This window comes from Ammodytes marinus, assembly GCF_949987685.1.
Source record: "Ammodytes marinus genome assembly, chromosome: 7".
In the NCBI taxonomy this organism is placed as follows: Eukaryota; Metazoa; Chordata; class Actinopteri; order Uranoscopiformes; family Ammodytidae; genus Ammodytes; species Ammodytes marinus.
The window spans coordinates 21,359,833-21,384,613 of record NC_137211.1 but is presented as its reverse complement, the minus strand read 5'-3'; the positions used below and the strand labels follow the sequence as shown (position 1 = coordinate 21,384,613).

The following is a 24,781-nucleotide window of genomic DNA, read 5'->3' as shown; positions in this document are numbered from 1 at the left end:
CTAGATGTGATGTGCTGTTTCCCCTGTGGTTTGCCGTGATGTCACCATGGAAAAATAGCTCATGAGACGTCAGCCTCTGCCCTGATTTGTATAGGCAGCCCCCAAACTAGATGTATAGCAAAATACTGATTTTCTATATAGTTGAATACTACAGAAAACCATAACAATTACACAAAATGGAAAGATTCAGGGTTTTCTTTTCTCCTCCAGTGACACTTTGGTGTTACTTTGAGGAGGTTGAGTGGGAGGAGATATGCAGATGGTGCCAGTGGGGCCCTATTAGTTGCGTCTGCAGTCCGCCAAACTCACAGTGGACTGTTGTCACTCTAACATAGTCCACCACACCCTCAGCTAGCGTCAGTGTTAACTTCACAGGGTGGCATTTTGCTTCATAGCACAGTCAAAAAAGGTTGTATTGCAGAGACTGAAGACTTTTTCTGGACTCAAAAAAATCTTGGCAATTCAGTAATTTAAATAGTGAATTGTGGCATTACTTTACATTGATGGAGTACTATTTTTCATTGTGAGTTCACCTTTACATCAGCTCAAAGACTGCTTTTTCTGATAATTTGATTCATCAGGATATTCAAGGATGCATTTTGTGATGGCAGCGAGTCCATTTGTGTCTGTGACTCTAATTTTGTCACTGGTCGAAGCCAAGTTCTACAGACCACATCAGTTTAACCAGTATAAAGCTGGAGTCAGTCAACACTATGACCAAGGGAAACCCACCAGCAGACACAAGTAAGTTCTGTCTCTATCTCTCTTTCTGTTTAGTTCTGAGAAATCAACTATACATCGCTTTGGAATTACATTTACATTTTACTGGCAGTGACAAAATTATCAGAGCCAATTACAAATCACAGCTTTGTGTCTAACCTCAATTCTGTCATCTTTTATCTCCCGTCTAAAAGGAACCACTGTGCCTATGTCGTTGAAAAGACAGTGTCCTTCACTGTGCAGCATGGGGCCGCCCCATATGTTAAAGCTGAGTACAACAAGTGTTCCTTGGCTCAGAAATGTCCAACTCTTCAGTAAGTAACAACAGCTCTTATATTAATATGTTATGTTGATATTCAGCCCTTGAACGTAACATAAAATAAAAGTACCACAGTCAATTATATGTTTGATTAATGGTTGGATGTGCCCTTCAGGTATCGTCTGATGTACAAACCAATTTACAAGGTGGCACATAAAACTGTCACCCAACTGGAGTGGCGTTGTTGTCCTGGGTACTCTGGCTATGGCTGTATGGAAGGACATCCAGTTTACCAACACCCAATGAGAATGATGCCGCCATTCAACGGCCCACCAATGAAAGGACCTCAGTTTAAGGGACCACAGTTCAAGGGCCCGCAGTACAAAGGTCCAATGTTCAATGGCCCCATGTTCAAGGGCCCACCTGTTGTGAGAGCCAACCCATGGAGTCAACCCAAAGGACCTCCTACCAACAGTTTTAACCCTTACCAAATGCGCCACTTTGGGCCTCCGAGTTCCTCCTCATACCCAGAAACCTCCTTTGAGCCTTTTCCGTCTGAACAGGAGCCAGAGCAAATGCCAGAACACCTAGATCCACATCACACCGAGCATGACCAAGAACACGGACAGGAGCATGACCAAGAACACGGACAGGAGCATGAACAAGGACACAGACAGGAGTATGACCAAGGACACGGACAGGAGCATGACCACAGACAGGAGTATGACCAAGGACACAGACAGGAACATGAACAAGGACACGGACAGGAGCATGAACAAGGACACAGACAGGAGTATGACCAAGGACACGGACAGGAACATGAACAAGGACACGGACAGGAGCATGAACAAGGACACAGACAGGAGTATGACCAAGGACACGGACAGGAACATGAACAAGGACACGGACAGGAGCATGAACAAGGACACGGACAGGAACATGAACAAGAACATAACCTAGAACATGACCTAGATCACGATCATAGCCAAGGACCGGAGGAGCACATTCCAGAGGAAATACCTCCTCCTCCCTCTGGTGGTGAACAGCCTGAGACTGAAAACATTGGTGAGTCATAAGTCCAAACTACTTACTAACTACCTAGGTTTGACTACGTTGTGTGTTCAAACTGGATTTTCTCACTAATAGAGTCACATGTAACCGATTGAAACACAAGTTTACTACACTGAAAAAATTAAAAGTTAAGAAAACTCAAATTTTCTAGGCAACTGTCTCCACTAGATTTTTGAGTTGAACTAGAACTCTCAAAACTCTTACGTTTTAAGGAAAACTGCCTACATTTGAACCACCTAATTTTCTTTTGGAGTTTATGTATAGATGTTACATTTTGAGTTCTACATACTATGGAAGTTGTGCCAATTAATTGTGTGTCATACAGATAACAAACAAAAAACAGTGTTAAAACTATCGGTAAAACTTTCTGAACAGAAATTTTTCATTTCATTTAACTTTTATTTATCCTCGAGAGACCAATTGAGGGGTGAACCTCATTTACAATGACGTTGAGTTCAAACAAATTCAAAGGAAAAACAACAATACATACACAATATTCAATGCAAATACATCAAATACACAACAAGTGAAGAGAAAAAAAAAACAAAAAAAAAACAACTGAAACATTTACATAGTGGTGAAAAGTGGCAGCAATTAAAATTAAATGGGTGAAAGTACAATATAGCCTAATTAAAACAGTTATAGGTAGAGTTTAGCAGATTTAAGATAGTTTGTTTGAATTGGTTAAAGGATATGAAGGTATTTAGTTTAATTTGTTGCTGTAAGTTGTTCCAGGAGTCAGGGGCACTGAAGCTAAAAGCTGTCTTTCCCAGCTCAGACCGGGCTTGTGGGACATAAAGCATAAGCATGTCAGTGGAGCGGGACTGATATAGCCCATCTGAAATTTGCAGCATTTCTGTTAAATAACGAGGAAGCTTCCCGGTCAAGGCTTTGTAAATAAAAACATGCCAATGTGTGTCACGTCTCTCTTTAAGGGAGGACCACCCAACCTTTTCATATAAAAGACAATGGTGTGTGTCATAAGCATCTCCTGTGATGAACCTTAAAGCAGAGTGAAAAACAGAGTCCAGGAGTTTAAGACATGAATATGATGCATGCCGGTAAACCACATCACTGTAATCAAGGACAGACATGAACACTGCCTCAATAATCCTTTTCCTACTAAATAAAGGGAAGGTGGTTTTGTTCCTATAAAAATAGCCAATTTTTTGTCGTAGTCGACAAACAATATATGAAAATTAAAAGTGAGTTTAACATCTAACCAGATGCTGAGATATTTGTACTCTGTGACTCTTTCAATTAAAAATCCATTCTTTGTAAAAATATTAAAATCATTCAAATTTGTAGTTCTTGCTCTGGAGAAACACATATATTTGGTTTTGTCTGTATTTAGAACCAGCCTGAGGTCCACTAGACAGTCCTGCAGAGTGTTAAAAGAGCTTTGTAGGTTCTGAATAGATTGGTGCAATACAGTATTTCCGAATCGGAAATGCAATACAGTACTGTGTCGTCAGCGTATAGATGGGCGTGACAGTTTTTTAGCGATGAAACAATGTTATTTATATAAATTGTGAAAAGACCTGGACCTAAAATTGAGCCCTGTGGGACACCATTTGTAACAGTTAAGAATTCAGATTGGTATCTTCCCAGTTATGTGGTCATCTGAAAAATCAAGAGAAGAGAGTTGATTTGATTTGATATTTCTTTTCTTCCTACCTTTTTACAGTGTACATTTGTCCCATCATACATTTGCGCATTATTAACATATTTTCTTTCTCTCTTTAGGTCAGTCTATAGACAGTGAGACAGAGGAAAGAATATATCGAATGGAGGAGGATGTGCGTCGTCTAAACCAGGGTCTGGACACCCTAAGGGGGACTGTGAATGGACTTGAAGACAGCCTACGAGCCTCGCTGAGAGAGGATGCAAACAGGATGTTGTCAGCTCTGCTCTCCGCTGCCCCTTCCCCCGTTGCTGCTCAAGCTGCAGCCTCTAATCCACCCGTTGTAGGGTTTGTAGAGATCCCTGGGGGAGACCCTGATACAGAGGGTCTAGATGGCAGGCATGTGTTACCAGGCCTTACAGAGCTGAATAGAAGAGTAGAGGAACTGAGGACAGAGCTGCAAAGCAAGACAACAGAGCTGCAGAATCTCAAAACAACAGTGAAGGGACATGATGGAGCACTGAAGACAATACTCAATGGGGCGGGAGTGGTGTCAGAATCCACTGGCAGTCATGCAACTGTGGAGAAGTTGATTGAGGCCAAGCTGAGCACGGCAAGGACAGAAATTCTAGGTGGGTTCGAGAAGCGTGTGGAAAGCGCTGAGGGTCGATGCGAGGAGAAAGCTGGAGATGTGAAACGTCAGTGTCAGAGGGAGCAAGGTGAGAGGCAGGAGAAGATTGAAGACTCTCTGATGAAAAGTACCACAGGCTTGAGATCGGAGATGGTAAACCTCCAGACACAAGTTCATGGCGTTAAGGATACAGAAAGCTGCCTAGGTAGAGTGAGAGGGCTGGATGAAAGGGTCCGGTTACTAGAAACATCAGTTGCAGGTTTAAACCAGTCCCAGGGCCATCTGAGAGTAGAGCTGGGTGGACACAAAGACCACATAGAGGGGATGCTTGAGGGGCGTCTGGGGTATGTAGAGGCGAAGCTCAATATCACTGGGCAAGATAAAAGTAATCGGTCTGGAAGGAGTGGTACAGGAGGACAGGGCCTGGAGGTCAAGATGGAGGGTAAGTTGAGGGCTATGGAAGACCGTTTACTGATGGCTTTGGAGGAGCTAGGTAATGCTACTGCCCCCGTATTACTGGAGGGTCATGCTGTTCCCGCTTTAGAGACAGAGCTGGAATCCATCCGAGAGAGACTAGAGGTAGATGTAGACCGAGTGCAGAGGCAACTGAGTAGCCTTGAGATTCTCTGCTCCTCTTCCTGTTCCCCAACTCAAAACCCATCTGCCATTCAGGGAGATTCTTCTAACCTGTCAGAGCAGAATGTGAAGAAGGTCCTGGACATTCAAGGAGACCGTTTGAGTCGCCTCAATGTCACACTGCAGAACATTATGACTACACTGACCCTCAGGGACCAACAGGCGCACGCAGAGGGAGATCCACCCGTTAAGGGACAGCTCACAATCCTGAAGTTCAATGTCCGCTCAGTGAATCACACCCTTAAAGGCCTCCAGGAATCCATGGGGACAATGGTGCACCACATGGATCAAGCTAACAGCTCATGGCACGAGAGAGAGGCTCGTCTGGCCCAGCAGATAAAGGGTGTGGTCCAGCTGGTTGGACATCAGGCTTCAATGCTTGGGTCAGGGGAGCGCAAACTGACCCGACTTAAAGGTGAACTGCAGGAGATGAGGAGGCGGCTAGCCCAGGAGGTCCGGGGCTGCCAGACCACGGCTATGGGGGTCCAGAAAGAGGTCACTGAGGTTGGGGGGCGTGTTGCCAGTGTGGAGGATCAGTGTAAGGGACTGAATTACTTGGCAGAGGACCTGGAGAGGATCAGGGAGGAGTTGGATGGACAATCGAATGGACTTCTTCATCAAGTTAATGGGACACTCAACAGCCATACTCAGCAGCTGTCTGAACTGAAAAGGGAACTCAGAAACTGCACCTCCAAGGTAGAGCCAACACAAAATACTTTAGAGGTGGATGTAGAGCTAAAACGAGGGGACACTTTCACTCTACATTAGGACAATACATTTAAAAAAATTAATGAAATAATAAACTATTCTGCTGGTGTAGTGGGGGTCCACTAAATCCAATTTCATTATTTTAATTGTAAATTACAAAGGTTTTGAACCTGCACTGAAATAACAATGGTTTTAGTTAGCTTCCAGTGTAAAACAAAAGTGGCAGCTAATTCTGACTGCACTAGAAACACAGAATCATGAAATTGTATCATGAAGGTGCTAGACCAGGGGTCACCAACCTTTTTGAACCTGAGGGCTACTTCATGGGTACTGAGTCATACGAAGGGCACCCAGTTTGATACACTCTTCTGAAATAACAAATTTGCTCAGTTTGCATTTAGTTATATATTATTATTAATGATTAATGATTAATGATACTCATCTATGTGAAGACACTGATCATGTTAATGATTTCTCACAATAATGATCAACAATGACTTAAAAAAGGTGGGAAACAGATTATTATGCTATTTTTAGAACAGGCCTGCGGGCGCCTCATATGGTCCTTGCGGGCTACCTGATGCCCGCGGGCACTGTGTTGGTGACCCCTGTGCTAGACAAACTCTTTGTTGTAATGGACCATTAACTAAATCCCCAGTGATTGAGGAAGAAATTACAGTGAAATGCACATGTGTTACTGTACTATTTTTATTTCTAACAAAACGTTTTTATATGAATAGTTGTTTTACAATGATAATGTTGTTTTTGTATTGATTTTTCTTATGTTTAGACTACAAGTGTACAAGTTAATTGTTTTTATATGGTTTCAGGTCTTGAGCATTATTTGCTATTCTTATTGTAATAATGCATCAAATGTAAGCATTTCCAGCAATGTGCAGTTTAATTTAAGTTCAATTTGACAATTCAATAAAACACATTTCTTTACTGCTCATGCGTTCTTGGTTAACATTTGATTTACACAAGAGGTGTTAGATACATATAAAACATTACATTAAAGGTGCTCCGAAAGACTTTCAGTTTGTTTTCATTCTTGCACCCCTTTCTGACAAAAGTTCCTCGTAGCACATTTAAATAATTTTCTGGTGCTTGATTTCTAAACAACTGTGACACTAAATTAAATAAATTAGTCATGTTTCACTTTAGAGGAAGGAGAATTTGATGCAGAGAAGTGGGGAAACCACAAGAGAGCAATAGAGGAGCAGTAAAGCTGTTGACTGCTGGGGACTGGGGAGTAGGGAGGCTAGAATTGACTGAAGCTATGTTCATGCAGGGAATAAATTCCTTTTCTCAAATCAAGTTAATGGGGACATGCTCTGCTGGGAATAACAAATGACCAATCATCATTAAAGCCCATGTGATACAGAGAAACAAGCCTCACCTTGGTGTCATTCCTTCTTTCTGGAAGCTACAAATCTAACGGCACAGCTGTCTGAGCAGAGTTTTCATTGGACGTTACAATAGGGTGATCGGTGACCTTGCTAATAACCCTCCCGTTGGCTCCTGTTTCCCTATCGGACATCAACCATTAAAATGACAGCTATCTGGGAGATGAGTTCACTGCTGTGTGAACACATTTTAGTCTGAGACATGTGGAGAATAATAACTACGGAAAACCCAGGGTGGAGAGGAGGGCAGACAGAGAATATAGACACTTAATTTACTGAAGAGCTGAATGACTGAGCAATGACAGACACAACCATAAACCTAGGTCATGATGCATCATGCAAGTTCATGCACACAAGAGGTAAATTGAGATATTAAACTGCTTCAAGAAGCAACCTCTCACAACTATAAACTACCTTTCTTTCATTACTTACTTCTAGCTGTTAAGATTACATACATGCCAGGAAAGACATATATAGTAACTGAAAAACTAGGTTTCCATATGCCCATAAACAAATAAATGTATTGTTCTATCTCTTCTTAACCACACAGATTCTACATTACTTCAGGTCTCTGTTATTGTGTATATTTCATTAGTTCTTTTCTGTATTCCTTCCCTGCCTCCTTCGAGTTCATACACAGCCCACACAAAATAACATTAATCTTGTTTGTTTCAAGGCACTTGCACAGTAAGGCCAGTTAGGCTGAATTTGTCTTCTCTGACTGGGAGTCTCTTCAGTGCTCGCTCATGGATTCCATTCTGAGTTATGCTCCAAGTCCCTGCACAACTCACATACTGTCACTGTCCAAGGCAAGCACTCACAACACAAAAGGAAAAGCTGGCACAACGACAGAGGATATTTGAGTAAACAGCGGGCTGCAGTTCTATCAAATATAAAATCATTCCATCTAATGTCCTCTGCTTAAGGTGAACATTTTGTCCTCATTATAGTGATGGTCAGAGAACAGTCGGGGTTCATTACTGCTGGCTCAAACAAGAGGACACCGAGGACAGTGTTACTTTAAATAAACCACTCTGAGATTTTTGGTAATAAGGTCTAGAATGTTTCATTTTACAAGAGGCAGGCCGGGTAAAGCTGAATTGGAGCTTTTGTCTATTATACTGGTTATAAATATATATTGGTCAATTCTGCACTCATTAAAACCGTCACATATAAAAAATAAATATATTTGGCACCACGAATGTTTTAAATGAATAGATTAATAATATATAACAGATGTAGGGATACTATACAGGAAACGTCACTCATTGCATGACCTAGCTTTTGTTGAGTTTAGAAGATGAAATACTGGGTCCTTACCAACACTTCCTTATGTCTCGGCCACAACTCTTACACAAATCATAAATTCTTTTCAGGGTAAAGTTATACAATTTTACTCAGTCCCCAAAGTGGAGATATTAATAATTAGGAAAACAAGAATAGCAGAAGGGAATCTAAGAGATTTTATTTTGAAAAGAAAGTGCACAAAATTCATAACAAACAATATAAAAGGGTATTTCCCTTAAAGGAACCTGGTTTCAGCTTAATATTTCACAGACGTAAAATGGAATAAAAGATGGACAATATAAGAGATTTCACAGTGAAAGGAATAGTTTAACATTTACAAATATTCTTATTGTTTTTTGCAGAGCTATATGAGAAGATTGATACCACTTTCATGTGCTAAATAATATGAAGCTAAAGCCAGGAGGAGTGTATTAGCTTAGAGGTAAGATCTACAGGGCATATGGAAAGTATTAATGGCGCTTCACTTTTTCCACATTTCATTGTTACAGCCTGGATAACGCTGGATTAAAAAAAATCCTCAACATTCTACACATAATACCCCATAATGCCAATTTAAAAAAAAGTTTGTTTTAGATATTTGCAAATGTATTAAAAATAAAAAACGAAAATATAATATGTACATACTGTAAGTATTCACAGCCTTTGCTGAATACTTTGTTTTGGCACTTTTGGCAGCAATTACAGCTTCAAGTCTGTGGGATTATGAAGCAACAACCTTGGCACACCTATCTTTGGCCGGTTTCGCCCATTCCTCTTTACAGAACCTCTCGAGCTCCATTAGGTTGGATGGGGAGCATCTGTGCACAGCCATTTTCAGATCCCTCCAGAGATGTTCAAAGGGGATTCAAGTGTGGGCTCTTGCTGGAACACTAGGACATTCACAGAGTTGCCCTGAAGCCACTCCGTCGATATCTTGGCTGAGTGCTTAGGGTCGTTGTCCTGTTGAAAGATGAACCGCGCCCCAGTCTGAGGTCAAGAGCGCTCTGGAGCAGGTTTTTCTTCCAGGATATCTTTATACATTGCTGCATTCATCTTTTCCCTAAATCCTGACTAGTCTCCCAGTTCCTGCCGCTAAAAAACATCCCCACAGCATAATGCTGCCACCACCATGCTTCACTGTAGGGATGGTATTGGCCAGGTGATGAGCAGTGCCTGGTTTCCTCCAAACATAACGCTTGGCATTCACACCAAAGAGTTTTATCTTTGTCTCATTAGACCAGAACATTTGGTTTCTCATGGTCTGAGAGTCTTTCAGGTGCCTTTTGGCATACTCCAAGTGGGCTGGGGCTTCCGTCTGGCCACTCTACCATATAGGCCTGAGTGGTGGAGTGCTGTAGCAATGGTCGTCCTTCTGGAAGGTTCTCCTCTCTATTAAAACCCTTCTCCCCCAATCACTCAGTTTAGAAGGACGGCCAGCTGTAGGAAGAGTCCTGGTGGTTCTAAACGTCTTCCATTTACGGATATGTAATTTATTATTCTGAAAGAAAGAAATTATTTAAATGATAGTGAAAACTATCACCAGTTGCAGCCGTATATCTGCTTCCATACCGGGCCAAATGCCATGACACATTCTTGTGACTGAGCCTTTGTTACTTCCATAAGTCACAATCTTGTAGGTCAGTTTGAGTCGCCAGCATCTTGATCTGGTTATCTCCTCTCCTAGTTTATAAAGTGTGAACAATTGATGTTGATATACTGAAATGACTGGCTTTGTCAGGTAGTACGTTGCTTTGTGAAACACTTTTTTAATATGAGACAGGCCATGATGTTCTTTTCTCCTTTGAAACTTGTGAAACCCAAAAAGGCACAAAGACAACGGTTGGTATGAAACGTATTTTCATTATTGGAAGATGAATTGAGCTGCTGGTTTACTGGTAGCACTGATCTGAATGATGTATCATTTAAAGGGCAATGAAAAAAGCTAAGAAATCGTTCATGTTTTTATTACATTGTAATTAGGGCTGTCAAATTAACGCGTTAATTCCGATTAATTAATCACAGAAAAATTAATGCGATTAAAAAAATTAACGCAGATTAATCGCACTTCTATAATGCTCTTTGACCCGGTGCAAAAGTGGTGCGCAGCTCGGTGAGCTGCACCGAGCTGCACCTGTAGCTTGCATACACAGCCCGCACGGGTGAAAGGGAGAAAAGTAAAGAGAGAAGCAGAGGAAAGGGCGGGGCCGAGGGCTCTATGGACGGTTTATGGGATGCTTCGGGCAAATAAGCATGAAGGTAGGAAGACATCTTACTTTATTCTCTGCAGTGTCTGTGCATTATTGATTTAGTGGGTGCAACAATATAGGTTCAAAACAGTATCTCTCAATCTTCCTCCGTGTGTCTCAATTTTGTTTGCTAGCTGTCTCGTCTCCCGCGTAAACGGACACCCGCCCCGTGTGTGTGTGTGTGTGTGTGTGTGTGTGTGTGTGTGTCAATATTTTTGCCTATGAGTACGACGATAATGAATGAATTGGCATAGGCATCTGTGGAAGTGCAGCGCTGTCTGTTGTGGAGACAGAAGTTACGAGAGACGGAGAGCGAGAGAGAGAGAGCGAGAGAGAGAGAAACAAACTGTAGCAGGCTATACAGCTGTTTATAAACAGGTATAAAAGTGTCATAAAAGTATGTGATTAATTTAGATTAACTAATCACAGAGCCTGTAATTAATTAGATTAATTTTTTTAAATCGCTTGACAACCCTAATTGTAATATTATGTTCACTTTCCATTTGACATTCATATATTTCAATGAAACCTCAAGATGGGTCTACTTCTTCTACTGAAGAACCTCCACCAGCAACAATAACACTATTTTCAATGTTTACAACAGAAGCACACAATTTAATCAATCAATCAATCAATAAATCATTTAAGTTTACAACATACTAGTTTGCCATGTTTATTTGTGTTGAATTTATTTAAAAAACAGCTTCTAATTAATACTGCCACATGGGATATTGGTGCTATTCATTTACTTCAATAAAAATAATGAAATCACTATAAACATGTTTTTTTCCTGGTTACATCAGGTTTTAGAATTTAATTTCCTTTAACTTCCATCTGTGGGAGTGGGAGTGGGAGAGTTTGTTCAATAAATGAACCATGTGACAGGTATGAAGCCGAAAATAAACACCTCTAAGAATTCACTTAATGCGCCCCTCTGACTCAAACAGCTGTGGCCAGGACACTGTGGTCTCAGCACTCTCTCACTCCTCACACAGGTAACATGATAATTTCATCCTCATCATTTAAACAAACACCTGACTAAATATTAACAAAGGGTATAAAACGTTGTTCTGTAATCATTATACGTGCTGCATTATCTGCTATTATCTGCTGCATTGTTTTCTTTCTTTGTGGTTTTTGAAATGGAAAAAAGTTAAATTAATTCAATTTGTTTTATAATACCAGTTTCTTGCTTACTTAGCTGTTCTTGATTTGGATGCAAGTCATTTTAGATCAGATTTTTAATATGAAAAGGACTACATTTGTTTTGAACAATATCTTAAATAATCTTAAACTCATTATTTCCTTTTTCTTCCCTGTCTTTGGGCAGAGTGTAGGATTCACTAATTAGAGTGACAGTTGTGTCAACATAATCTGTAAAAGATGCTCATTACTCTACATTCCCATTCAAATAATTCACTGGCAAGACACTGACCAAAATGTCCAGCAGCGCCAATTAGTCATATCAGATGAATAAAATAGCTTAAAGCTTTGTGATACAGCCACTAAAAGGTTGAGGGATGACCTATGCCCTCAACTGCCACTGTTAACTTAATAGGAGAGTTGATGATCACTAGACAGCGAGAATTAGGTGTCACAAAATCGGTTTTAGGGAAAGTGTAAAAGTACATTTTAACCTTATGTGCAGGGGGGTGAAATTATATTTTACAGGTTAAGTGAAAACTTTGACCTGCCATTGGTGCAAGAAGAACATTTACGGGATCACAAAAGTCATATGAATTCATCCTCCGGGACCAAGGATATTTGCACAATATTGTATAAAAATCCATCAAATAGCTGAGATATTTCAGTCTGGGCAAGAGCGTATTAGTGAATAAAAAGAAATTGGAGCCACAGACTGAAGTACATTTTCTGTCACCATCTAATCAGACAATAAAGTGCTCTGAATTGAATTGAATTGAATAAACTTGACATCCACCATGTGTTTATGATTTAATAGAAAGTGATTGCACTCATGTTGAACATGAACTGTCATAATTTCCTTTCCTTCTGATCATTTCCTGCCAACTGTCAAGTCCAATAAGTCACGAATGGACTTCATACTACAGCAGACCACATGCTCTGACACGTTCCTATAAACGTGTCCGAGTGAACGGCCGGAGAAGGACCAGGGCCCTGGTACAGAGGTATTAATATGACAGCACAATTTTTACAGCTTTCTGACAGCTCTGCAGTCTCGCTACGGTTCAGCAAGTGAGCCGATGCTCCCTTAAGCAGCTTTCCGTGACTGTCATTTTGGGAGCAGCGCTGCCCCGGGCAAACCGCATGGGTGGGTATGATAAAGTAGGGTGACACAGCGCTTCAGGTGTGGTTCAAATGCCCCCGAAACAGGAATGGATTCATTATATAACTGAGGGTGACACTTTCTTTCACTAAGGGGCAATCGCATTCATTTTGGAGCCCTGAATTAGGTACAGTCACATAGAAAATCTCATTCCTGTCACGAAATGATGCATCAACCATTTCAGCATTCTCAGTGCATGCATACTAACATCATCTTTAATACATTTTTTTAAAAGATACTTTCTAGGGCCTTTTTGCCTTCATTGGATAGATCAAAGGCTATTAGAGGTAGACAGAAAACATGGGGAGAGAGAGGGGATAATGACATGTATGGTCTCGACAGGAATAATGTGGCTCGGCGGTAACCACTCAGCAACTATGACGGTCCAACTTCATCTTCAATTACCAGTAGCACAGCAGCAAAAGGCATCCGCTAAAAATCATGACATGATACAGCATAATTTCACACACACACACACACACACACACACACACACAAGCACACACACACACACACACATTCTCATAGGTGCAGAAATTAGCAGTTGTGTGTGCGTATAAGGAAAGCCCACTTTAGATGCATTATTTATGTTAATGATTCATACATGTAAATATGGTAACTAATCCAGTATAGGGATACATGTAGCAGAAAAGTAGTGAGGAAGGATAGATAGACGAAAAGGGGTGGGGAGTTGTACTTTGAGTCATCAGTGACACTCGGAGCCTGCCAGTACATTATGCTGATCTCTTTCTCGGTCTCTCTCTCTTTCTCTCTCTCGCTGGCTGGCTGGCCTGCCGTCACTGTGGGCTGTTCGTTTTACATCAGTGGGGCTCACTGCACTTCCACAGTAATGATGAGTGCCCATCCTCTTTGAGATTAAGTGAGTGCCCACCTGGCCGCCGGGTGTGTGTGTGTGTGTGTGCGTGTGCGTGTGTGTGTGTGTGTGTGTAACCGAAGAGGAAGAAAATACCTTAACTCGGACTCTTCAGTGTGAGCCTGAAATAGGTCCACTGCTCCCTCTCTCCGTCTGTCTCTCTCACCATCGGCTCCGTCTCCCCGTCGGTGGCTCCTCTCCCCTGCGTCTGGCTCTCCACCTGGCCTCCATGAGTTTAATTGAGGACAAGCCATTCCTCCCTGGAAGGTAAGAAGCACAGCGGTTGGGTTTCATTCCATTTCCAGTGAATTATAGATATTAGACAATAACAAATTGATCATTGATGACACACTCGATTGATAGTCTACATTTTCTGACGTTTAATGGATAATGAATTATATAGAAGCTGACAAGACTCTCGAAAAATATCTATTTTGTAAATCATCTCCTTATTTTTTTTTTTGCAAGCAATGGTTGGGATTGTTCTATTTAGCTTGATCTGATTCTCAGAAATGATTATCAACTCTCCGTCTAAAATTGTAACGTCTGGTCGTGTTGAAGGGGTATTTACTGGATGACATTCAGTCAAGGTTCAAATACCATTTCAAGGAAGTAAAAAAAAAAGACAGATTGTGAGGGCTGTAGTGCTGATTTAATAAAGCCACGGACATCCAAGCCAATTTCAGGATTCTCCGGCAGGATTAGGAATGAGGCCAATGATTATCTCTATCTGTAAAGAAAACAACTGCTTTTCTTTATCGTAAATCTAAACTTGACATCTTCAAGACCGCCAGTCAGACGACTTGGTGTCACGCTGTTTGTGAGATGTGAAATCTAGCCTCACAACAGAGAATCAATATGTGTTGACAATGACCTATTATGAAGCCACAAGTATGTCTTTATACTAACAAAGTCAGTGACCTCCAATTGAGGATGAGACGCAAAGCAAAACAACAAATGAAAACAGATGTGTTTGAAGGCAAGACACTTACAGATCACTGACACAGAAAGGTTTTCTTCCTCTGACTTAATGAGACCGTGGTTATGTAATATGTTGTGTCATGAAGGGGAAGCAGTTCTGGTAGAGTGATGATGACTTACTAGAGTGGCAGAATCGCATTTTTTATTTATTTTTGCATTATTTGCGGCTGCTGTCCTTCCCGTAGGCATGGACTTCAGAGACAATGACAAAACCAGCATTTTAATGCTTGGAATATGAGAGATATTTTATGGTATCTTAAAAGAAATCTTAGAAATTTGATTGTTTATTGAGCATCAAAGAATGAAAAGTAATTCAATTGAGCTTTAAGAAATGTTAAATGACGAAGGTTTCTGTAATGTTGGCGTCAGACCTTGCATGAAAATTTAATTTGTTTGTACAAATTGGAACCAGTCTCCCGAAAGTCTCTGAAATCAAATCTCTACCAAAACTATCAGATTAAAAAGAAAATAATTATAATTAAAAAAATCTTTATTTCCCTTGATGCCCGTTTTAATTACGTGTTAAATAATACTGTGCAAGAAAATCTAAAATGTGAGTGAGCTCTATGTCCACACTAACAGTACAGTACAGTATTATGTGACAAATGATTCAGAACTAATGCTGGGCACCCTTAAAATATTACGGTACGTGCACCAATTTGTGTCACATGATTTTTCTCCACAGTCATTACATAAGGTTTGTCACTGCATGATTTGCAATATCTGGAAGAGATGCTTCTAACCAATCCTTGTCATGCTGCTATAACACTGTAAATATTGTACTGTGATGGCATTTGCTTGTCAGTGTCAGTCACTCTCAGATGAGGAAGCAGCGGAACACCGTCCACTTCAATCTCTAAAGGTCTCACTGTGCAGCACACTACACTGTGTGTTAAAGTGAACGTTTATGTTTTAATAATGTACAATACAGTTAAATACAAACTTACAAGTTGTTTGCACTACAGCTGCTATAATTAGCAAATTGGAAAAAATCGGTCAACTTTTTGTCTTTTTCTCTCGGAAATTGTGCTGAGAATTTTTCACACTTTTTAACAGGTCATTGATAAACTGGGAAGTTACCCTGCCAATTAAACAATAATGAAAATAATAAATAGCTGCAGGCCTAATGTGGACATTTGTGTCATAGATAGTATATGATTTGTATCTAACTGTGCAATAAAACAAGTTCCACACTGGGAAACAATTGTTATGCAACATCAAAATGTTCTACATAACCACAAATTAGCAGCTATACGGCCTTTTTTTAAGGAGAAAGGTGAGCTTTGCTAAAATGTATTCACATTTAAGTGCATACATAATAAATGTCAATTTTTGCCTTTAATTGCACCAAAAACACAGTGTAAGTGCAGAGTGGACAGGGCAGGTCAATCAACCAAAGCATACTAAGATGCAATCTGACATTTTAACATTTAAAAGAACATAAATATCTTATGATTCATATGTCAAAAGGCACAAACACTGAGGGCTGGGTGTGAATGTAAATATATTCACCAACACCAGTGAACTGGGTAGATAAGTGGTATGGGGGCAGGAGGGCAATGTTGGGCAATAATTATGAGAACCATTGTTTTGATTTGGCTCCAAACTTAGCAACACATTCATTCACACATAGTTTCACAGCAAGAACCTCTGGATGCTTAGAAATAATGTGTTCCAAATCGCTGAGAACTATATGCAGACACACTGACATTGTAGTTTTCACTGCACACTAGTCCTTAGACATTTGCTCTTTGCCGTTGCACTTCAACACCAAGAGATGCCTGTCAGCCTTTAAATGGCTACTTATCTCATCTGACCACAGCCATTCAACTGTTTTGAGTGATAGTCCTAGTGGAATCACATGAATCTAATCGTTTTGTTGACATGCAGCAGGGAAACTTGGGAGATTACTTGTCATCCTGAAAAACTTCAAATGGATAAATCAAATTTTTTCCTGAGTAAATTATACAGTAAAAGTGTCAGCACGGAGACAGAAAACATAGGCGAATGGCTGCGGGCATGGGAGGGTCAGGAATAAGTGCATCAAAATAAAATAATGGGGCACATAAGCCATGTCGGCTTGGAATATATGGTTTGCCCCCAATGTCATCAGCTTCTGGAGGTCAATGTTCTCGTCTCAAAGGCGTCCAATTAATCAGTGCTCAACAGCAGAGTTATTCAGTGAGGCTCAGAGACATGATAACTGTAGTATGCCCAGCCAATCTCCAAATACTCAATCTGTCACACAGTGACCAAAGGCACAGTTCAGCTGGTTAAGCTCTCGTTGGCTCTGTCTGTCTGTCTGCCTCCTCCCTCCGGCTTTCACTCTCACATGGTTGAGGGTAGACATGGGCCGGTATGATATTCTGATGGTATGATAACCTTAAGCAAAAATACCATGGTGTCACTCTTTTGCGATTACAGCTCTCAATTGTGTTATTTTGAAATGCCTGGGTAAACAACAATACCTTAAAATGGTATGAAGGAAATTAATAGTGGTTTTGAAACCTTGACTTTTCCAAACCGTGGTATACCTCGAAACCGGATACCGGCCCATGCCTAGCTGAGGGTTGTCTTGGTTTTTTACTCCTCTAGGTACATAAATGTTTGTAGCTAAAGACAATGAGTTCAGCTTTAGATATATTCTGATAGTAATGTGACATACTCTCAGTGTCTGTGTTATTGTTACTCAGAAGCACTTTAACACATTTGTTCAATTGAAAGTTAACACACTGCGCAAAAGTGCTTTCTAAATTATACAGTTCGGGATGGTTAAAAGCTCACCCAGGCTTGGTGGAGGTGCTGGAGCTTAAAGACCCTAACCTCTCGAGGGAAAAGCATCCACACACACTCAGATCTGTGCAAAAGTTGTTCTTATTAATGCAAGCTTTAAATCCCCCAGGCGTGACTGTTTCCGTCCAAGAGCTTGAGAAAACATCTTTTGCACAGATGTGAGTTTTCAGGAGTTTCTCTCTACTGTTATAGGACAGTTATTAACCAGGAGACGTGGTGCACCCACAACTTGCCTTATGAAGGTGCATTGTCCTTTGGCTGATCATTATTTATGATGGCATACAGTGTGATAGAAGAAGGTATATGTGTTGTTGGTGAGTGGAATCAATAATTACAGACACTCCTGGCAGGTAAGAACAGAAAACTGAGGCTACAATTCACACAGAATCCCCAAAATTGGACAATAGAAGATTGGAAAAATCATGCCTGGTCTGATGAGTCTTGATTTCAGTTGCGACATTCAGATGGCAGGTTCAGTGTTTGGCGTAAACAACATGAAAGTATGGATTCATCCTGCCGTGCACCATGAACCATGCCACGTTCAAATAATAAATATGCAGCCAACAAAACATAGTATTCTGCCAACATGTACATCAATACACATGTGATCAATTTAATCCCCTGCCGGGCTCTTTACAAATCCCTCTGATTGGAAATATGATTTATTGATAACTTGCTGATGTGAGGGTTGAGTTCTTGTGATGCGAGTGGCACTTAAACCAGGCCATAACCACGTATACTCTGCTGAGTGTTCTCCTCTTGGACTCGACATGTCGTCATTGACTTGTGCACCGAGTTGCATAATAATGAAGTCTCATTCTTTATCCTGAGCGATTGCCTAAATCCTTGAGAATAAATGTTGCATCCGCATCATCTCTGAAAGCACTCCCGGTATTGCTCCACATTTTTCCCCACACAGTACATTCCTCTTCAAAATGTGTTTGTTCTTCTATCTTGCAAAGTGAAGTACTGAATAGCAATCGTTATCTTGTTTGCAGATACTGATTGCATTGATTACTATGAGCCTGTTTCATAACAAAGAGCATACAGTAAGTGCCTCGGCATGCTTTAACAGTTTTTTTTTTAAAAGGTCACATATTATGCTATATGCACTTTTTAAATGTGTTCCAACAGATCCATGGGTCCACGGTGTGCCTAGAGACTGCCAAAATATAAAAAAAAATAACAATCTCTCCTTTTCTCACTCTCCCCCGTTCTGAAACCCCCACCCCTCCCCCCCCCAATATACTCCGTTCAGAATTCTCGCGGTTTATGACGTCATAAACTGCACAGCCACATCCCCATATTTTCTTTATATGTCCATGCTTCCCCCCCACATTAGAAGTAGTCTATGATAACCCCACCCCCCCATTTCTTATTGGTCCACGGCCCCGAGATCCTCTGGAAAATTTTCCGAGCGACAGCCATGTTGCTTTCCCCGCTAAGCGACAAGATGCCCATAGTACAGCCTGAATGTTACATACACCAACACAGAATGCTTTTGCTCATACTCCACTAATTTATCTTAACCACAGCAGTCTATGCCTCGTTTTTAATAACACAACGGATATGAAGCTACCAGTGCAACTAAAATAATAGTTTTTATAGGTAGTTTTGCCTGACTGGTGTATAGCTATTAGCTTTGGGACAAGCAACCAGCTTTTGCTCATAACACGCTGTTTATATTCCCCACAGCAGTCTGAAAATGACTCGTTTTTAACATGACAAAGGATGGGAAGATATTCCAGTAGAAATCACACTTTGAAGCTACTGTTTTCACTGGTTTAAATCGTCTGTCTTATTTTTAGCGTTAGCGCCCATGTAGCTTCGGTTGTAGCACCAAGTTTTGCCCCTAATACACTAATTTAGCTTTCCCCTTGCAGTCTAATAATGACTCGTTTTTAACATGACAAAGGATGGGAAGATATTCATGTAGAAATCAAACTTTGAAGCTACTGTTTTCACTGGTTTTAATCATGTCAGGAGGTCATGTCAAATTGTACAAAGTATGCTTAGCTCCGGGTAAACACTGTGTCCGGCAGAGAGGTGGGAGGGGCCAGCCAGATCGCACAAATTTCATTTCATTTATTTCATTTATTTCATTTATTGTTTATTTAGCAGGGACAGTGCACAATATACAATTGAGCCAGATTATAGCCACATGGCTAATTTTCGTCTGTAGTCCCTGGACAGGAGTTGGTGTTAAGATAAAAACAAAAAGGATTAAAATGAATAATAATACAAGAATTTGATAATACAATTAAAAGGTGCCCAATGTGCAAATATAGGCTCACAATATTGCATGACCAAAAAGGCATATCTAGTTAAAAGAATACACCAAAACAAGATGTATAATAAAGTAAACATAAAACACCAAACATGAGATAAATGACTAAAAATGTTCACATCGCTGCCCTGTTTTTAGCCATTTCTTGAGACCTGATTTAAAACTACTGAGTGTGTTGCTTTGCCTAATACCTACAGGAATACTGTTCCATAGCCCTGTTGTTTTTACAGAAAAGGCACTTTGACCAAAAGTGGTCCTTCTAAACACACTTAATGAGTCCCCTCTAGATGATGCTCTTGTGTTGTTTTCTGCTCTACTCAGACTCACAAATTTCTTAAGAGGGGGGGGAGCAAGATCATTTACAATTTTAAAAAATAAACAGCAGTTTGAAAAAGAAATGAAATTGTCCAGACTAAATAAACCATACTTCTGTATGATGGGACAGTGATGGTATAAATTAGATTTTTTGTCCAGAATTTTAAGAGCCTTTTTATAGGATTTGCGAATCAGTGACAGGGCAGTTGTATTTGCTTGGGACCAGGTATAGGTCATCCTGAGACCAGAGGACAATCAGGGTATAGAGGCTTGCTACAATAAATGATCTGAACGGGTTTTTCAGCAAACATCTAAAAAAATAAGTATTAGGGACTACTTAGACCATATAAAATTGACGGCAAAGTGCATAATATGTGAGCTTTAAATTCCTTATAAAGATTCTAACAGTCTATCAGATTAATTTACTAGCTCTGTGAAATGAGTGAGCATCTGTCAGCTCTCCTATGCGGCAGAATGAACACACTGTTATTTCTGCACATTATGTATCTATTTCATCACTTAATACGTTTGCATTTTATTTCTCAGTGTGTGTGTGTGTGTGTGTGTGTGTGTGTGTGTGTGAGTGAGTGAGTGAGTGAGTGAGTGAGTGAGTGAGTGAGTGAGTGAGTGTGTCCGTGTCGATGATTGCAACATGTAAACATGCCTGGGGATGGGATTATATTGCAATTTCATCTTTTTTTCCTATCAAATCTGAGCACAAGTTTTATGAATCGAGACAGTTTTGCTTTGTTCTCTAGCTCTAAATCTCTCAACTCCTACTTATGCTGCAAATCCTGAAAGGCACATTCTTTCTCATCCTGCCCATCTGTTTATCCCGCTTTGTATATTTCAATTTAATACGTCCTCATCTTAAACTCAGGATTATTTTTTTATTAAAAAAATAAGTATTGCACAACAGAGACAGTGAGAACAGCTTTCACTAGATATCAATACACGTCATCATCATTTGCGATGCAATACAAACAAAAGTGTTTATGTGGTTTCAAATATTGAGACCAGGCAGTGCGGAAATAGCTTTCGTTGCTGTTATTGAAATTTCTTACAACAATATATTTGTTCCCCTTTGTGGGTTTTTTTTTCAGCCCAATTTACTCACTGCATTTTTAACAATTAACATGTGTCTGTGCTAACGTTATCCACATTTAAGATGGGAAATGCTTCAGACACAGATGCTGTGTTTGCCTCCACCATCTCCAAGGAGCACGACATCCTCATGGGTTCACTCTACATTGTGTTTTGTAAGTCCACACACCAAGTACATCTCTGCTGTGTTTCTCCTTCGCTGACTTTATGCACAAAAAATTCCCACAGGTGCACAATCTGTAGCCCAACTGAATCTCTCTTCCTTTCTTTATTCTCTTTTCTGTTTTCGCAGGCATACTGTCCCTCATGGGAAACTGCATTCTGCTACTTGTTGCATACCACAAGCGGTCTACCTTGAAGCCAGCTGAATTTTTCATCATCAATCTCGCCATCAGTGACCTCGGGATGACACTCTCTTTATTCCCATTGGCAATCCCGTCATCTTTTTCACACAGGTATCTCTCATATTCCCTCTCCTGTCCTCTTAGTTTATCTCTCCCACCTTGAAGAACATCAAATCAAACTTCTCAGTGACAGTAGTCAGAAACTAGTTTCAGAGAGAATTTAAGTCAAAAATCGCAAACATTGATTGATTCCAGCTTCTCAATTTGGAGAAGTTTCTTCTTTTCTGTTTATTATTATCATACAGAGACTTATTAACTTTGATTTTTGAATTGCTGGTTGGACAAAACAATCAATTTGAAAGGTCACCTTGGGCTTAAGGAAATCGTGAAGAGGAATTTTCACTATTTACCGACATTCTATAGACCAAACAATGAATCATGAGAACATGAGGTAAGCCTTCTGTGATCACGCATGGATTTTGTACCTTCTGCTGTACATCCAGTTTTTTTCTTAGCTGTTGAATCAACAACTGAATAATTTTGTGAAAACGCTTTTTGAGCTCCTGCGCCAGTGTCGGGGGGCTTATGTGTAAACGCTGTCATACTGAGAAATACAGAGAGAGTTTTGTGGAGCAGATATGCTTACTCAACGTTGCACTAACTCATTTGGCAATGGTTTGAATGTAACTGACATTCATTTATTTGTAGACAGTTACGCACTGCAGCTCTAATGAGGAAAAAACATTAGATTAACTGATACTAAAATTGATTGTTAGTTGCAGCCCTAGTCCCTCCATCCCTTTTCTCCTTGTCTGTGTATACAGGTGGCTGTTTGGAGAAATCACCTGCCAGATCTATGCTATGTGTGGAGTTCTGTTTGGTCTATGCAGCTTGACCAATCTCACAGCCCTCTCGTTAGTGTGCTGCCTCAAAGTCTGCTTCCCAAACTATGGTGAGGGGCGTATAATAAATCATAACGAAGATGATGCTGCCAACACAACAGCTTTTAGCCACTGAGCTGAACAGCATTACATTTCAGGGAGAAATCACTGCAATGACAGCAAATCATCTCTTTCTTGTATTATGTCTGAACAGGTAACAAGTTCTCCCCATCCCACGCACGCCTCCTGCTGGTTGGAGTGTGGTGTTATGCCTCTGTCTTTGCTGTTGGGCCCTTGGCACGGTGGGGACGTTACAGTCCTGAACCTTACGGCACGGCCTGCTGCATTGACTGGCAAGCGCCCAACCATCAGCTGTCAGCTTTGTCCTACATCGTCTGTCTTTTCATATTTTGTTACGCGCTGCCCTGCACCATCATCTTCCTCTCCTACTCCTTCATTCTGATGACGGTGCGTGGCTCACGTCAGGCTGTCCAGCAGCACGTGTCACCACAGACCAAGACCACCAACGCACACGCTCTCATTGTCAAGGTCAGAGGATTTGAGTATCATTGGCTTTTTGGACGTTTTGCAGTTGACAGAATTTAAGTAGGATATGAGGCAGTGAATTATGCAAAGGTTATAAATATGTTTTCCTGATTATTTGTTTCATCCTTATGTCATGCATACATATCTTATCTGTGTTTGTCTCTACACCATTTCAGTTTGCCACTGATATGATACCAAATAAATATGTTATGGGTGTGTTAAAAAAATCGATCTTAACGTGATGCATCATCATATTGTGAAGTCTTTGCTAATATGCAGCCCTAAAATCTTGCATGTCATGTTTTGAGAGTAGGATAACCCCATGTCTGACTAATATTTCTTCTCTATAGCTCTCAGTGGCAGTGTGTATAGGCTTCCTGACTGCCTGGTCTCCATATGCTGTTGTGGCCATGTGGGCTGCTTTTGGAGACGCAACACAGGTTCCTCCTGATGCATTCGCCCTCTGCGCCGTGTTTGCCAAGTCTTCTACCATATACAACCCCATAGTCTACCTGCTGTGTAAGCCCAACTTCCGCGAGTGTCTTTACAGAGACACGTCCATGTTACGACAGAGGATCTACCGGGGAAGTCCAAAGTTAGACCCAAAAGAACCTTTTGGATCCACCTCGCAGCGCAACAAGGACATGAGCGTCTCCGAGCGCTGCTCAAATGGACATCAGGAGAGCTATGGGGCGTGTGTGCATTGTAATGACAATGCAAAGCCGTGTCACGTTACAACCCAAAGAACTGCCTGCATTCTAACTGGATCCACCTTCAGAGAGGTGACCGTTAATCAGCTCTCAGCCAAACCACTGGAGGATTTACTCTAGTCGTCCAACCTTTATCTTTCATAAGGCAAACAGGACAGGAGAAGATAGAGATTACTGGGCATGGACAACAAAAACAACAAATGGCCTACACAAGGATGATCCGTGTCTCCAAGACATAATGGAATGACAACACCACAGACTTGCAAGGACATTTGATGGCATTCTTCCTGAAAGCCTCATAAATAGCCCGTTCATTGTTAAAACATCAACTCTGAGAAGCATAGACCGCAGAAGTGTACACTTGTAAAGTTTTGACGCCTGTTTCTGTGTCAATTTGTTTCATTTGTATGTACAGTTATTTTAATGGATAATGAAGGAGCAACAGTTAGACAGGAAAACTCCTGCTTGCAGATGTATAGTAGACAAACGTGTGACATTTGAAAGCAGCTCATCATCTTTTGCATATTTTTTAATGTGAGAATAAAGTGAACAGGTCAGTAGAGTATGCGGCTTCACTGTGCCATATAGCCTGCAGTTATGTACAGGGGCAAAACAATCTAATTTTGAAAGTGGAAAAAAATGGGACTAGAGCAATTTCAACTCATGTTTGGGCTTGTATTTTGAAAGAAACGTTGACATTTCTTTAATGAAAACTAGCCCAAGTTGCTCAAATCTTTTATAGGATTACTTAACTCTTACATTGGTTGTGGAACTCCTCTCGTCTCCAGACTCCTCATAGTTCTAATCTTGAGTTCAGCTCAATTCATTAACATGAGTGAAAGGGAAACCTGTCATTTCAAACAATTTCCCTGGGCCTTTCCAAAACAATGGTCTATTCAGGAAACAGGAGCAACTAGGGGAAGTGTCCATGTGAAAAACAAATGAACCCAACACTTTCAGTAGTAAAAGAATTTGAAGCTCCTCAGTTTCAATCAAAGATTTTTCTAATTAATGTTATGAATATTTTTTAAATTATGTTTTTTCTAAACATAA

General features: G+C 40.6%; 2 protein-coding genes across 2 annotated transcripts; both read left to right on the top strand.

Moving 5' to 3' along the window:
- Window positions 1-592: 592 nt before the first annotated feature.
- emilin3a (elastin microfibril interfacer 3a) lies at window positions 593-5,709 on the top strand (the record flags this gene model as incomplete). The annotated part of the gene is made up of 5 exons (XM_080030730.1): window positions 593-744; window positions 915-1,034; window positions 1,155-1,700; window positions 1,965-2,044; window positions 3,797-5,709. 5 exons carry the CDS (start codon window positions 593-595, stop codon window positions 5,707-5,709), a joined length of 2,811 nt encoding a protein of 936 aa, XP_079886856.1.
- A 15,602-nt stretch (window positions 5,710-21,311) lies between these two features.
- Window positions 21,312-24,475, top strand: opn7d (opsin 7, group member d; the record flags this gene model as incomplete). Its single annotated transcript, XM_080030574.1, has 5 exons — window positions 21,312-21,402; window positions 21,540-21,702; window positions 22,416-22,543; window positions 22,687-23,021; window positions 23,369-24,475. The coding sequence occupies 5 exons, from the start codon at window positions 21,312-21,314 to the stop codon at window positions 23,846-23,848; spliced, it is 1,197 nt and encodes a 398-aa protein (XP_079886700.1). The 3' UTR covers window positions 23,849-24,475.
- Window positions 24,476-24,781: the final 306 nt, after the last annotated feature.